This window comes from Ranitomeya variabilis, chromosome 4, assembly GCF_051348905.1.
Source record: "Ranitomeya variabilis isolate aRanVar5 chromosome 4, aRanVar5.hap1, whole genome shotgun sequence".
Classification (NCBI taxonomy): Eukaryota; Metazoa; Chordata; class Amphibia; order Anura; family Dendrobatidae; genus Ranitomeya; species Ranitomeya variabilis.
In genome coordinates, this window is record NC_135235.1 from 444,328,844 (window position 1) to 444,345,689 (window position 16,846).

General features: G+C 47.3%; 2 protein-coding genes across 4 annotated transcripts in view; one reads left to right on the forward strand and one right to left on the reverse strand.

Moving 5' to 3' along the window:
• The window catches only part of SLC38A12 (solute carrier family 38 member 12), a 37,225-nt gene extending 26,525 nt beyond the window's left edge, over positions 1-10,700 (reverse strand). The window contains exons 1-2 of one of the 2 annotated variants that reach the window (XM_077251497.1): positions 10,564-10,700; positions 1,086-1,176 (exon numbers count right to left, since the gene is read on the reverse strand). In XM_077251497.1, the coding sequence (XP_077107612.1) occupies positions 1,086-1,130 (45 nt within the window). In that variant the 5' untranslated portion in view covers positions 1,131-1,176; positions 10,564-10,700. Of the gene's footprint in view, positions 1-1,085; positions 1,177-2,278; positions 2,392-10,563 lie in introns of those variants that run through there. The other variant, XM_077251498.1, reaches the window with a different exon arrangement.
• A 46-nt stretch (positions 10,701-10,746) lies between these two features.
• The window catches only part of NAT9 (N-acetyltransferase 9), a 38,246-nt gene continuing 32,146 nt past the window's right edge, over positions 10,747-16,846 (forward strand). For both annotated transcript variants that reach the window (XM_077251499.1, XM_077251500.1), the window contains exon 1: positions 10,747-10,898. In XM_077251499.1, the coding sequence (XP_077107614.1) occupies positions 10,822-10,898 (77 nt within the window). In that variant the 5' untranslated portion in view covers positions 10,747-10,821. The remainder of the gene's footprint in view (positions 10,899-16,846) is intronic.

The window sequence follows — 16,846 nt, forward strand, 5'->3', positions numbered from 1 at the left end:
CTAACAAAATAAGTTTTGTAAATTTCCTTGAAAAAATCACTGCTACATTTTTAGACCTTCTAAACGTCTAACAAAATAAAACAAGATTTGGCAAATGGTGCTGATGTAAAGAAGACATGAGAAAACGTTATTTATTAATGTTTTTACGTGATATGACTATCTAGATCAATTGAATAATTAAAAGTTTGAAAAATCGCTACTTTTTTTTTTTTTTTTAACATTTTTGCTAAATTTCTGATATTTTTATGAACGCAGAAAATGTCGACACAAATTTACCATTAACATAAAGTACAATGTGTCATTGAAAAAAAAAAATCTCAGAATCACTAGGATTTGTTTAAGCAGTCCAGAGAGTTATTACCACATAAAGTGACACTGGTCAGATTTTAAAAATTTGGCCCGGCCACTAAGGGGTTAATGATCACTGCGTCCCGTAGGTGGCACTAGAGTTCAAGCCCTCTTCCTCTGGTAGCGGCAGTCTCCACAATCATAACGGTTACCCCTTACACAGCAGTAAAACCTGTGCAAGGTTTATGGTAGTCCTACAGCTACATGTGATAAAATCTCAGTGTGGAGCCCCACCGCTACTTCCTTCTCAAGATCTCTGAAGGTCCAAGGTGGAGCTTCATAAACACTTTAATCTTAGAATTAGTGGGCGTCCCATCGAGACGTCCTAACAAGTCCCTGGTTCTGGTTTTCCATGTAAGACGCACACATATTGAGATACGTACGGTAAGTATAACATGATATGTTGCATAAAAACACCATTTCTCGGGGTGACCAGATGGAAGGACTCTCACTGGCTATATGTTCTATTGTGAATTACACCTTATAGGAACAGACTGCTCATGAAGCCTGTGCTACAAATCACACAGGAAAATCACTGGGGTTCCTAATATTCCTATCACATGGGAGAAATCACATGTGGTTTGTGCGGAATGCAGAGAATACAGACACTGAACAAATTAAAAACCGTTATCATTAGTAACCTACTGAAAAGCGCTGCGGAATATGTTGGGGCTATATAAATAAAGATTATTATTATTTATTACTCCATGTCACACAAGCATGACTGTAATACTTACAAATGGAGAATAGAGCTCCCCCGTGTCTGTGATTTCACCTGCCATGGCTGGGGTGGGGAGGGATAGAGTCGGGGAATAGGGGCAGGGGAACCTAGAAAACAAGTAGAAATAACAGTAGTGAATTTTACATTAAAAGAGAGAAGTGAACCTGCCTTACCCTGTAAACATTACACCGTACACCTTTATTCACAGCCATCCCGGACCGCTCTGAATTATACATTTGCTATAGGTGGAGCTGAAAATGATCGCTGTCAGGTTACCTGACAAATAATGGGGATGACAGGTAACAACCCCACAGACCATCTCACACCCCGTGCTATAGCTACACTGTTTAGGGGCCGTTCTGGATGACTACAACTTCACCGCTACAGACAAAAAACTAAGACAAGAGCAAAGGCGGGCAACCGGTGCTGGACCAGGGAAGATAAGTACCTGGTTTCTTATTTTTGAGCATTTGGGGTTCACTTTCCTGGAAATGGAAACCCCCTTTAACACGCTTGCTCTGGCCACGTTCCAAAAAGGTAACTACATTGCAATCAATCAGCTCAGGCAGATTGGACATGTTGGAAATCCGACATGCCCGATTTATCTTTCCTACAATAACTGAAGTCAGGCAAAAAATGACAATACACATTAGACAGGGGTCTGGCCAGGTGGAAAAAGACTGCTTACGGGTATGTGTCCACGGTCAGGATTGCATCAGGATTTGCTCAGGATTTGACGCAGGTAAAATCTGCACCTGAGGTCACAGGCAGGTCACCTGCGTTTTTCATGCGTTTTTTTAATGCGGATTTGTGTGTGTTTTTGTAAGCTCAATAAAGATATACAAAAAAAAAGAATTGTGATGTAATTTCTTGTCCAACCTCTTCATTTACATACTCCATTGAAGAATATACACACACAGCTACGATAGATAGATAGATAGATAGATAGATAGATAGATAGCGCACAGTCCAGAAAAAAATGGCCGCTTACTCCCCGCACTCACTGCCGGCGCCCGCATACACCGCTCACACAGGGTTAATGCCGGCGGTAACGGACCGCGTTATGCCGCGGGTAACGCACTCCGTTACCGCTGCTATTAACCCTGTGTGTCCCCAACTTTGTACTATTGACGCTGCCTATGCGGCATCAATAGTACAAAATGTAATGTTAAAAATAATAAATAAAAAAAAAAAAACTGCTATACTTACCCTCCGCCGCCTTTCTCGCTCCTTGCCACGCTCCCCGGACCGCTCCATTACAAGCGTCAGCTTGTGGTGCGGTCCCGTCCCAGGGCTGGTGTGCGGCAAGGACCTGCCGTGACGTCACGGTCATGTGACCGCGACGTCTTCATAGGTCCTGCTCCCACCAGCCCTGGCACTTGCAATGGAACTCGGCTTCAGGAAAATGGCCGCCGCGATCTCGATCTGCGCACGCGCAGCATCCAGCGGCCATTTTCCTGAAGCCGACCACTACCATCTGCACAGGATCCCAGGAAGAGGAGACACGGGACGCCGAGGAGCAGCGACAAGAATGGTGAGTATGATACACTACAAGGGGCCCTCGGATCGTTAGGTGAGTATGTTTATTTTTTATTTTTTGGCCCTATACGTGCCTCGGTAATATACTACGTCACTGGGCAATATCCTACGTGGCTCTGCTGTATACTACAAGGCTGGGCAATATACTACGTGGCTGGGCAATATACTACAAGGCTGGGCAATATACTACAAAGCTGTGCAATATACTATGTGGCTCTGTGCAATATACTATGTGGCTCTGTGCAATATACTACGTAGCTGCGCAATATCCTACGTCGCTGTGCTGTATACTATGTAGCTGGGCAATATACTACGTCGCTGGGCAATATACTACGTGACTGGGCAATATACTACGTGACTGGGCAATATACTACGTAAATGGGCAATATAGTACGTGGACATGCATACTCTAGAATACCCGATGCGTTAGAATCGGGCCACCATCTAGTCTATCATATTTATCTATGGTATCTATCGATATATCTATCTATTATCTACCAATATATCTATCTATAAATATATCGATAGATAGATATATTGATAGATAGATAATAGATAAACAGATGATTGATAGATAGATACGATAGATGGATCATACAAGCACGAAACTCGGACAAGTCTCGCATCTTAATACCTGGCACTGCCGCCGGCACTAGGGTGCGGAGCGTGCAGCTGCATGTATTTCTATACAGCTGTACGCTCCACTCCCGAGTGCCAGCGCGTTAGTAATCTGCGTTAGGCTGGGGTCACACTCGCGAGAAACTCACAAGTCTCTCGCTTCAATACCTGGCACTGCCACCGGCACTCGAAAGTGGAGCGTGCGGCTGCATGTATTTCTATGCAGCTGAACGCTCCGGTCCTGAGTGCCCGCGGCCGGGTTTTGACGCCGGCCTTAAACGCAATATGTTTAATTAAAAAAAATAAAAAATTGAAAAAATGTAATGGCGTGGGCTCCTGCGCAATTTTCTGCGCCAGAGGGGGAAAGCCGACGGCTGGGGGCCAATATTTGTAGCCTGGGAAGGGAGCAATACCCATGGCCCCTCTCTAGGCTATGAATATCAGCCCGCAGCTGTCTGCGTAGCCTTTACTGGCTATTAAATTAAGGGGACCCCCCAAAAAAATGATGTGGGGTCCCCCTATATTTTATAGCCAGAAAGGCTACGCAGACAGCTGCGGGCTGATATTCATAGCCTAGAGAGGGGCCATGGATATTGCCCCCCCCCCCCCGGATACAAATAACAGCCCCCAGCCACCCCAGAAATGGCGAGTCTGTAAGACTCCAATTCCGGCACTCAGCCCCTCTCTTCCCACTCCCCTGTAGCAGTAGGATATGGGGTAATAAGGGGTTAATGTCACCTTGCTATTATAAGGTGACATTAAGCCTGGTTAATAATGGAGAGGCGTCAATAAGATGCCTATCCATTATTAATCCTAGAGTAGTGAAAGGGGTAAAAAAAAAATAAAGACACCGCAAAAATACAAAAAGTATTTTAATATTCTTAATTTTACCATACTTACCATACTCGATGGCCTGCATAAAAAATTAAAATAATAAACCAACCGTATACTTACTTTCCGCCGTAGTCCAATTAATAACGAGTGTCCCACGATAATCTCCCCTATAGAATAGTGACATCGGGTGATGTCACTGCTCTATAGACCTCCAGTGACACACTGACAGGAGACAATGGCTCCTGCAGTGCATCACTGAGGTTACCTTAGTTCAGAGTCTCACTTTATGGCATTGCTGCATGGGAACTTTCTCACACAGCAGAGCCACAAGTTAGACTAGGGACTATTTTTTACAGTGGCAGAGGAATACAGTGCGGAAGGATACCTTCCATCATTGTATTCCTGGAGCCCCTGGAGAGCGGTCGCATCAGCTGATGCTGTCCACGGGAGATCGTCGTGGGACACTCGTTTTAATTGGATATCTGCGGATCAGGGAGTATAGTGTTTGTTTATTATTTTATAATTTGTTACAGGTGACAATGGCTTTGGGGATCAAGGTGACAAGGTGATGGTGAGTATGTACTCTATGTTTAATGTACTGTATGTCTATATGTATGTATTGTATGTATGTTATGAATGTTGCATGTTCTGTATGTATGTACAGTATGCTGCATGTCGCATGTTGTCGCATGCTGCATGGTGTATGTTGTGTGTTGTATGTGCACACAGTCTAGACGAGTCCAGCTCTGCTACATCTGGATGCCTGACATCTAGATGTAGCAGAGCCTGTAGATGATCGCCGGAGATAACTCTCCACTCCAGCGATCACCTACACTACAGCGTTCTCACAATCAGCTGATCAGCTGTTTGCGAGAACCAGACTAGTGACCGGAGATAAATCCCGGTCACGTGCACGGCAGTTCTCGCGATAACATAAGTTATCGCGAGAACTGCAGTGGACGAGGGACTTCCGGCGGCGGGACAGGCGAGCCGGCAGACATGCGTAGTAAGCTGCATTTACACAGTTTCTACGCATGTGACTAATCATTAGATGTGATTTTATCGCATCTAATGATAGTCTATGGTAAATTTACGGGGCGGCGATGGAGCGTCGCCGCTTTGTAAACAGACATGCTGCGTTCTGAAAAGACGCGCCGCATGTCCGTTTACGCGGGTCTGCCGCCTGCGTGTTTTACCGCATAGTGGAGACAGGATTTCATGAAATCCCCTCCACTATGCTGTAACATCTGGATGCTGCGTGTTTGATGCTGCGGCTCTACACAGCGTCAAACACGCAGCGTTTCCTGAACGTGGAAACATACCCTTAGGTCACAATCTTGTTTGGCCACCTTGAGAGCACGGACAGAACATACATTAAGGTGGTCATATCCATTAGATGACTGTCCTGCTAACCATCTAATGTGCATATGGGGGTCACCAGTGTCCTCTGATGGCATATGTCTGGAGAATGAATCAAAGACAGGTGTCGACCAGCGACATAAGGCCCCCTATGCATGTTAGAATAATGCTGACTAAACCTGCTGATAGCGACAGGTTCAGCTGACAGTCTAATAGGTTTGGGGGCTCTTGAAAAATTATTGACAGGAGAGATAAGGATCTGGCATGTTTGATTTCCATCTTTTTAATCTGTAAGAGATAGGCCGCCACCAGGGATGTCTGAAACAGTAGGTCCTTCTTACAGAACAAATACCCCAGTGTATGGGAGAGGTGGGTGAAATAGACAGCTATCTAGCGTGTATGGGGGCTTTACTCCCATTCTTATGTTCTCCCCTGACAAGCATTTGTCTCACTATGGCCACCTTTACTCTACAGTTACTGGCACCCCGCTGACAGTACGTGACCGGGAATGAACTTTGTAGTAAGAGATTGGGGTAATAAATGCATAATAAGCACCACAATACACATTAATGGATTTCTGAAAATGAATTGCTAAATATAGAGCGGGCTGCTGCAGGATGGAGGGCTCACCTTTGTATTGCAGATATAGCATTTGTTCAGCTATTAGCAGTGAATTCAGACTCATTGTTGCGCTAACACTGTGAATGTGAATTATGCGGGGCAATAATAACACATTGTGAGTTTCTTATTTTTGCCACTCGCATTCCTTTTACTACGGTGTTATCATAACAATACCATGACTGCCTGGTAATTATCCCACATTAGGACGCATAGTTCTGGCATTATTCATCACCCGAAGCTATATCTGCAACACAACACCCGAGCGGCTAAACGTACTCGTTAGCATTTACATGCTGAACACAAAGGCAGTCCCAGCAACAGTATGGAGGCCCAGATTTTAGGAATGAGGTTGCTGCAGTTCATTATACAAAGAACGCTCCCTTTATTCATGTGGATTGTCACCTATTTACCATATGAAGAACCTATTACCAGGTTACTAGATACCTGGAAATTACAGGTATAAGAGCTCTAGGTCTGAGGATATAGGAGGTGAAAATGGACCCATTCCAAAGAGCAAACTAGCATGCACCCTTTTATTGTAATACATGCCCATTATCACTCACAGCCATGCCATGTACTTCCCCCCCCCGTAATCAGAGCAGTGCCCTGTCATATCTCCACCAACTGGCACAGCAGGCGTCCCCCCACCCCATTAAAATTTTGGTCCCAACAAAATGTTTTCCAGGGCCACCGGCTATCTGACTCCCGAGAGCGATCCTGTCGCGCTTATACTGCACATACTGTACTGGGGAATAATAGGAAGGCACATCCTGATACAAAGGGAGGCTAAAGATTACCTACAGTGAACTTTAGTATATGGACATACAGGCAGAGACGTTTGTGAAGATGTCCGAGAAGATAAGTGCGACAGAATGCAAAGTCTCACCAAATAGCACGAAAAGCCAGACGGCGTCTTATCAGTTCTTACAAATGCTCAGTTGCACAGCTCGGACACTTGTCCCCACACAGCGAGAGAACCCACCGGTCTACTGGAAACCTCCAAGTGCAGGAACATTACCAACAGATATGTCACCATTGCCAATTTGTTCCCAAAGCATAACTCCAGGCCATCACTGAAAATACAGCACTACCAGGGGGACACGGAGGGGTCTGACAAGCCCCATAGACAAAAGACTGTTCGGTTTTTTTTTTAGAAATGGTGGTGTGATATGCGTTTAGACAAGCACCATTTAGTGACACTTGATAACTAGCAGCTGGTAAACAGGTCTCTACAGGTTAATACATTCCTGTCAAAAATGTTATCCCCTAAACCTTCCTAAATTTGTATGCAATGTAGCGTATTTGTATTAAAATACTGTTCGCAGTCTTCCTCGTCTTCACTGGTCATCTTCTGACTTATGTGACATCAACTCAGACTCATCTGATTACTCAGGAACCAGAAGTCACTTAAAGGCCATGTTAACACGTTCCGTATTCAGTCAGTATTTTACCTCAGTATTTGTAAGCCAAAACCAGGAGTGGGTGATAAATGCAGAAGTGAGACGTGTTTCTGTTATACTGTTCCTCTCACTGTTCCACTCCTGGTTTTGGCTTACACATACTGAGGTAAAATACTGGACGTGTAAGGCTACGTTCACATTTGCGGCCAGCGCCGCAGCGTCGGGCGCCGCAGCGGCGCCGCATGCGTCATGCGCCCCTATATTTAACATGGGGGCGCATGGACATGCGGCGCACTTGCGTTTTGCGCCGCATGCGTCGCTGCGGCGCCCGCGTCGGGGCGCAGAGGACGCAGCAAGTTGCATTTTTGCTGCGTCCAAATTCAATGAAAAAAACGACGCATGCGGCGCAAAACGCAGCGTTGTGCATGCGTTTTGCTGCGTTTTTGTTTGCGTTGTGCGCTGCGGCGCCGACGCTGCGGCGCACAACGCAAATGTGAACGTAGCCTAAATGTGGCCTTACAATGAAAGTCTATGGAGCCTGATAGATTTACATTCTGGTCCACACATAAATCCCTGTGTGATTTGGCGAGATGAAGTCACGTGACTCAGCAGAAGACCGGAGCAGCGCTGGAAACTGGGTAACATGGCAGGAAACAGCAGGTGATATTATTTTCACTACTACACTGCATACGTAAATAGGAAGATGTAGGGCATATTATGTGTCTGGAGAGCTTCAATACATGACAGACTGCTCAGGTTAGTGCACAAAGAAAAGACAGACAGCGCGCACATTCAGATATCCTTTGTATAGGTCATACACAGTCACCGGCCAAACAAGTCTTCGTCAGACAGCCCCCCATCCATGTATGCTCGGCCCAGAAGACTGTACGTTTCTAAAGGGAACCTGTCATCAGATTCATGATGTCTGAACTGTGGGCAGCACGACTCAGACACGGACTATGCAAGAGCAGCAGACTACCCAGAGGTCTGAGCCAGCCTGCATCTCCGTGCCCCGTGCCAGCTGACTGACAGGTCTCTATGTGTGTGATCTGTCAGTCAAAGGGAGTGAGGTGAGGAAAAGTCATCCGAGACGAAGAATCCTCAGACGGCTTTTCAAAGTACGGTCACTCTGACACACTGCGGCGTCAGCACAGCCAGGCTCCGGCTACCTGAGCATGCATCTGATGAAAGGTTCCCGGTAACGTGGGGGGCACAGTGGGCTGCTGCCAGACACTGCTGACAGCGTCTCATCTCCACAAGAACAAAGTCATCCCTTCTGATCATCTGTCCCTAAACGGAGCCCAGCGGGGTCAGTATGGTATAATCTGTACGGCCACTATTAAATACTCTGTGCTGCTCCTATCTGCACACAGCTGTAATGGAGCACGGAGATGTATGGTGCCCTCTCGGTATCCCTGGATGGCATGATCCGCTGGCTGCCATACGTACAGAGCGCCACATCTAGGGCAGACGAGCTCTACACACAGCTGTAATGGAGCACGGAGATGTATGGCGCCCTCTCGGTATCCCTGGATGGCATGATCCGCTGGCTGCCATATGTACAGAGCACCACATCTAGGGCAGAAGAGCTCTGCACACAGCTGTAATGGAGCACAGAGATGTATGGCGCCCTCGGTATCCCTGGATGGCATGATCCGCTGGCTGCCATATGTACAGAGCGCCACATCTAGGGCAGACGAGCTCTGCACACAGCTGTAATGGAGCACGGAGATGTATGGTGCCCTCTCGGTATCCCTGGATGGCATGATCCGCTGGCTGCCATATGTACAGAGCACCACATCTAGGGCAGAAGAGCTCTGCACACAGCTGTAATGGAGCACAGAGATGTATGGCGCCCTCGGTATCCCTGGATGGCATGATCCGCTGGCTGCCATATGTACAGAGCGCCACATCTAGGGCAGACGAGCTCTGCACACAGCTGTAATGGAGCACGGAGATGTATGGCGCCCTCGGTATCCCTGGATGGCATGATCCGCTGGCTGCCATATGTACAGAGCGCCACATCTAGGGCAGACGAGCTCTGCACACAGCTGTAATGGAGCACGGAGATGTATGGCGCCCTCGGTATCCCTGGATGGCATGATCCGCTGGCTGCCATATGTACAGAGCGCCACATCTAGGGCAGACGAGCTCTGCACACAGCTGTAATGGAGCACGGAGATGTATGGCGCCCTCGGTATCCCTGGATGGCATGATCCGCTGGCTGCCATATGTACAGAGCGCCACATCTAGGGCAGACGAGCTCTGCACACAGCTGTAATGGAGCACGGAGATGTATGGTGCCCTCGGTATCCCTGGATGGCATGATCCGCTGGCTGCCATATGTACAGAGCGCCACATCTAGGGCAGAAGAGCTCTGCACACAGCTGTAATGGAGCAAGGAGATGTATGGCGCCCTCGGTATCCCTGGATGGCATGATCCGCTGGCTGCCATATGTACAGAGCGCCGCATCTAGGGCAGACGAGCTCTGCACACAGCTGTAATGGAGCACGGAGATGTATGGTGCCCTCGGTATCCCTGGATGGCATGATCCGCTGGCTGCCATATGTACAGAGCGCCACATCTAGGGCAGAAGAGCTCTGCACACATGGCCCCGCTGGGAGGAGTAGTGCAGAGCTCGTCTCCCTGTACATGTCACAGAGGAGCCAGATCCCAGTGATAATGATGGATGCCAAGCTCTGGGAATCAGAAGTATCAGTGATCAGAGGCCTTTCTGCAGTGCTGTCCCTGGGATATCCGGGTGTCATCGAGTAATGACGGCCATACTGATTGTCACCCAACTTTCCCAAAAGCAGATACATGAGATGTGAGGGCAGCCAAGACCTAGTGATGCCATGATCAGAGGGGGAAATGCGAAACATGTAAAATCACACACATCGGTCCAGCTGTTGGAGAACTACATATCCCAGCATGCACTAACAGCCAGGGGGGGAGAAGCAACACTCCCCCAGATCAACCAATCCCCCAGATCCATCAGCGAGCTGCCCCTAGACTGGATCCCCAGTACCACCGTGTGCCATCACAGCCCCCTACTGCTGAACACTAAGATACCCCGCTACCACTCAGCCCCTCTCCTCCAGCACCCCGTCGCCCCTGGTTACCGCTGCTCTCGGAGTGTTCCGGGTGTGTAAATCACATGCGTGGCTTGCCAGCAGATCACGTGAGGAACCAGCCAATCAGATAACCCGCGTCATCACAGAGCCACTTCCGGGCTTGTCTGCCGAGTGGAGGAGACGAAAGTGGGCGGGGCATGAGGGGGAAGGCGGTGACGTTTCAGGTGAGAAGTGCTTACGTAGTGTCTGTTCCTGGCTTCATGTCATGTGACTGACAGCGTTGTGCTTGTGCCTTCCAGACTCGCAATGCGTGTGAACGAGGACACGGTGCTGCGGGGGCAGAGAGTGCTGCTGGTGCCGTATGACCCCCACCACGTGCCCAGGTACCAGGGTGTGGCCAGCTGGGGGTCACGAAGGTCAAACATGGGGTCTTCCCTTGTTCATTAGGCTTTTTCGTATTGCATTCAGAGAGCCCATAATTTTTTTCAGCATTATGAGGCCACGTGCACACGTTCAGTATTTTACCTCAGTATCTGTAAGCCAAAACCAGGAGTGGGTGATAAATACAGAAGTGGTGCATATGTTTCTATTATACTTTTCCTCTGACTGTTCCACTCCTGGTCTTGGCTTACAAATACTGAGGTAAAATACTGACCGAATACTGAATGTGGCCGTAGGCTCAGAGCTGTGGAGTCAGCGTCGGTGTATAAAATGAACCGACTCCTAAAATATATAATAAATTGGGTTTAGTACAATGTAGGATGTGCAGTAAATGTTTCCATAATTATTTGGGAAAGTTCTGAAATGTCCTATAAATGTCTGTTCTGTCCCTGGTGTAAGGATCTGGACTTTTAGTGGAGATAAATCTGCCGCACTTTCTGCACATGCTCAGTAGTGACGAGTGTTGTGGGGTCTAGAGTTTTCTCAGATTAGATAGGGCAGCACAGTGGTCCTGGGTTCAAATCCCTGCAACCCCCTGCAAGGAATTTGTATGTTCTCCCCATGTCCGCGTCGGTTTCCGCCAGGCTCTCTAGTTTCCTCCCATATTGATAGGGAGTTTAGATTGTGAGCCCCAATGGGGACAGTAATGATAATGTCTGTAATTGCTGCAGAATATGACGGCACTACGTCACGTGATCGCAGGTCACCGATTCGTTAGAATGACAATCAGAGGTCTCCTGAAGACCTCTATAGTTGTCACTACTGGCTTGCTGTGAGCGCCGCCCAGTGGTCGGTGCTCATAGCAAGTGAATAATTCAGCTACATGTAGGCGATCTGATCATTGCCTGTATGTAGCAGAGCCGATCGGGTCATGGCAGCTTCTAGTCTCCCATGGAGACTATTGAAGCATGCAAAAAGTAAAAAAAAAAGTTTTCAAAAAATATTAAAATAAAAAAAATATATAAGGCTTTGTGCCCACGTTGCGGATTCGTGTGCGGATTTTTCCGCACCGTTTTTGGAAAATCCACAGGTAAAACACACTGCGTTTTACCTGTGGATTTACCATGGAATTCCTGTGTTTTTTGTGAGGATTTCACCTGCGGTTTCACACCTGCAGATTTCTATTGAGGAGCAGGTGTAAAACTCTGCGGAATCCGCACAAAGAATTGACATGCTGTGGAAAATACAACACAGCGTTTCAGGGCAGTATTTTCCGCACCATGGGCACAGTTTGGTTTTCTATAGGTTTACATGGTACTGTAAACCGCATGAAAAACAGCTGCGAATCCGCAGCAAAATCCACAACGTGTGCACATAGCCATAAAGTTCAAATCTCCCCCCTTTCCCCTCATTCAAAATAAAACAATAAAAAAAAAAAAATCAAACCTACACATATTTGGTATCGCCACGTTCAGAATCGCCCGATCTATCAATAAAAGAAAGGATTAACCTGATTGCTAAATGGCGTAGCGATAAAAAAAAAAAAAGCCAAAACGCCAGAATTATGTTTTTTTTGGGCGCCACGACATTGCATTAAAATGCAATAACGGGAGATAAAAAGATTGTGCCTGCACCAAAATGATATCATCATTAAAAACGTCAGCTCTGCACCCCAAAAGTAAGCCCTCACCCAACCCAAGATCACGAAAAGTGGAGACGCTACAGGTATCAGAAAATGGCGCAATTTTTTTTCACCACTTAAATCAAAAATAACCTAGACATGTTTGGAGTCTATGAACTCGTAATGACCTGGAGAATCATAATGACAGGTCTTTATTAGCATTTAGTGAACCTAGTAAAAAGAGCCAAACAAAAAACAAGTGTGGGATTGCACTTTTTTTGCCATTTCATTGCACTTGGAATTTTTTTACAATTTCTAGTACACGACATGGTAAACCCAATGATGTCGTTCAAAAGTACAACTCGTCCTGCAAAAAACAAGCCCTCACATGGCCATTTTGACCAAAAAAATAAAAAAGTTATGGCTCTTGGAAGAAAGGGAGCATAAAATGAAAATACAAAACCAAAAATACTTTAAGGGGTTAAAAGGGATAAAAATGTACTAAATGGGTTAAAATACTAATAAAGCTGTTACTTTTTTCGGATTCCCTGCCAGCTTCCTACTTCTTATTACAGCAGTGATATCCTGACACTACAACCAGTGACTGGCTGCAGTGGTCACAAGTCACTGCGTAGGACTGGAACATCATTCCTAGAATAGGAAGTAGGGACTGATCAGCAAGGCTCATTGGGCTTCCTTTATCATTTTGATCCATTAAGATCTTTTAATGTAAGTGATGAATTATATAATATCTTAAACATATAATGTGAGTCATTACGATATATTTGTTACGTTTCGTTGGGGTTTTTTGTTACGTTTTCAAAATATAACTACTTTTATGGGTGTCACGGATCCCTACTCCGTGGTGTCACTTATTCATCACGTGCCTGCTCTCACACGTGACTTGGGGTTGTGCCTGCAAGGGTTAATCTATCTCCCTTCTCTGTCCAGCATTCAGCCTCTGTCCTATGCTGTAGTGGGAGCATAAATAACACACCGACCCAGGCCACACACCCGCTCATGCACGTTGCCACCACTCATCGAATACACGGGCGATGAGTCCCGGAAAATAATAATAATACTAATAAAAATATGTCTATCACTCATAAGGCTCACCCACCTTAGGCTATGGATTCTTTTAGAACATTCAAGGTTCAACTTGTTAAAGTTTTATACTTTAATAACAAAAGGTTCAATGCTTACAATAAGAAAAAGGTATACAAATATGATAATAAAAAGACATACGACTTATGCAAAACAGTATCAAAATAAACAGGAGAAACTTACAGAAGTTATCTAACTGGTAGTTGCTTCTGCTCCCTGAGGGTAGGACGATGTAGATTGGATCACATCAGCTTCTCAGGCTGCACTTTGGTCTGGAGGTCAGGTTTCTAGACCGGCCCCTCAGGTTAATATCATAATTGCTGGCTTGTTGATCGGCCACAGCCGCTCTACTAATGAATATAGATTATTTTCCTCTTGAGACACTTGTGACCAGGTTCCCAGGAATAGATCCCCTCAGGCCACAATTAGCATCTCCCCTCCAAGCGCTAGGAGGTGCCAAATGTTACCTTCTTCTTGGCTCTAGCTAGATCTCCTGGTGAGATATGGGGACACAATGTCTACTAGTCCCAAGGAAGTACCTGTTAACACGTAGGTGCGACTTGCCTTCAGGACAGATGTTACATTATTACCAGTCACACATATAACCCCAGACATATGTCACTAACTATATATATATATATATTTCACCACACCTCCCTCCTTATGAACGTGCATGGGGGTTGACTTCCAGGTCAGCTCCTGAGCACGTATCTGATTCTGCCCCATCTTGGCGAGAAAGTACATTTAATTTCCTGTAGTCTACACAGAACCGGGCAGTACGGTCCTTTTTTGGGACAAGAACCACAGGTGAGGCCAGGCACGCTGGGATTTTTGTATCACCTTGAGTTTCAACATCTCCTCTACCTGTTCCCTCGTGTGCCTTCACCTCTGCTGAGTCTGCTGACACACGGTATGCAGACTGCCGTACTGGGGGATTAGTACCAGTGTCCACATGGTGAACTGCTAAGTGTGTCCTCCCAGGCTCCCCTGTGAAGACTTCGGTGAACTCGCTGAGCGCCCCCATCAGCTCAGACCTCTGACTGTGGGATAGCTCAGGGTTAAACTCTGCTGACTCCATGTACTGAGTCCCGGCCCCCACATCCAGTAACAGATCAGCCTCCCCCTCTTCAGGCAGGCTACAGACAGGTAAGACACAGGCCTCCCTGGCATGATGTGCCTTCAACATATTTACATGAAACACTTTCTGACGCTTTGCATGCTCATCTAGTGTCACCACATAATTAACATCATTCAGCCGCTTATGTACAGTATATGGTCCCTCCCATGCGGCCTGCAATTTATTCATTAACATGGGGACCAACACCCAAACCTTCTGCCCTTCCTCGTAGGCCCTCAGGCTGGCATTACGGTCGTACCAGACCTTCTGGTTGATTTGGGCCTGGGTCACGTTCTCATGGGCCAGGTTGCTCAGTTTTTGCATTCTCTCTCTGAGCCGCAGTACATATTCGACCACTGAGACTCCAGTAGTTCTGGGGTCATCCTCCCAACAGTCCTTAATCAAATCAAGTGGCCCCCTGACCCTCCTCCCATAAACCAGTTCAAAGGGGGAGAATCCAGTAGACGCCTGGGGTACCTCTCTGTAGGCAAACAACAGATGGGGGAGGTACCGCTCCCAGTCTCTCCCTTCAGTCTCCACCAGCATTTTGAGCACTTGCTTTAATGTTCCATTAAAACGCTCGCAGAGTCCGTTGGTTTGGGGATGATAGGCGCTGGCCACAAAATGCTGTACTTGTATTCTTTCAGAGAGGCTTTCCATCAGATCAGACATGAACTGGGTTCCCTGATCGGTCAACATTTCCCTGGGGAAACCCACACGAGAGAACACAGTCAGTAAAGCACCGCCACTTTGTCTGCTCGGATGGAGGACAGTGCCACAGCTTCCGGGTGTCGTGTAGCATAGTCCACCACTGTGAGGATGTACTTTTTGCCAGAGCTGCTAGGGATTGCAAGTGGCCCTATGATATCCACAGCCACTCGCTGGAAAGGTTCATCGATCACAGGCAGTGGTATCAATGGAGCTTTCTGTATATTCCCGGACTTCCCAACTCTGACAAACTGCACATGATTGACAGTAATTGGCAATATCTGTCCCCATCTGGGGCCAATAGAAGTTATGTGTCAGGCGAGCTTTAGTCTTTTGTATTCCAAGGTGTCCGGCCAAAGGAATTTCATGGGCAATCCTCAATAATTGTTCCCTAAATGGATAAGGGACGATCAGCCGCCGTTCATAGTCCCAAGATTCTGTAGTATCTGTGGGGATAGTCTCTGTATACAGTCTGCCCTGGTCCCAGTATACTCTCTCTTTGTCAGACGCAGCAGGGGGTCGGTCTGCAAGACATCTGAGCTCCTCCAGACTGACATCTGTCTGCAGGGCCTCCTGGAAGTTCTGACGGTCAGCCTGCAGGCCCTGGCCTAGTGTGACTGCCAGGCCCTGGTCTGAAGCTGAGTTTTCAGTGTCTGTTATCAGGGACCTTGGTGGGTCTGCCATGTATGGAGGCTCCGGGACCACAGTATGGGCCTCCTGTCCTGGCAGTTCTGTCTGAGACTCATCCTCTAATCTCTGGGCCTGAGTCTGAGCCGCAGCCTGACTCCGGGTCACAGCTGCCACATAATTACCGTCCTGTGCATTGGGACATTTTCCCTCCTCGCACGGGATCTCAGGTGGGTCACTTTCTTCCACCTTCTCTGCATCATTTACTTGCAAGGGAGGAACATAGTGGGACACCATCCTCCCCAGGTCTGTGCCTAGCAACACATTGGTGGGAATAGCCTCTGATACTCCCACTTCCCTCAGTCCCTTCCCTGCTCCCCAGTCCAGGTACACACGAGCCATGGGCACGGCGGGGCTGACCCCTCCAATCCCAGTTATAGACATAGTCTTTCCTGGTATGATATCGGCAGGGGTTATCATGGCTGGACGCACCAGGGTCACTTCTGCCCCAGTGTCTCAGACCAATGGTGACTTTATTGCCAACGGTGACAGATTGACAGTTCTCATTCGCCCTCGCATCAGAGCCAGCCACAAAGAGGACAGACGGTGTGGACACAGACGGCTTTGTGGTTGTAGTTGGGCGTTTCTCCCTATCAGGGCAGACAGCGCTAACATGTCCCACTTTGTTGCAGGAGAAGCATCGGCGTGCATCACCTAGAGAATATCTATTCCCTGGGGGCCCCATAGAAGGTGGGCTTGGACAGCACTGGTGA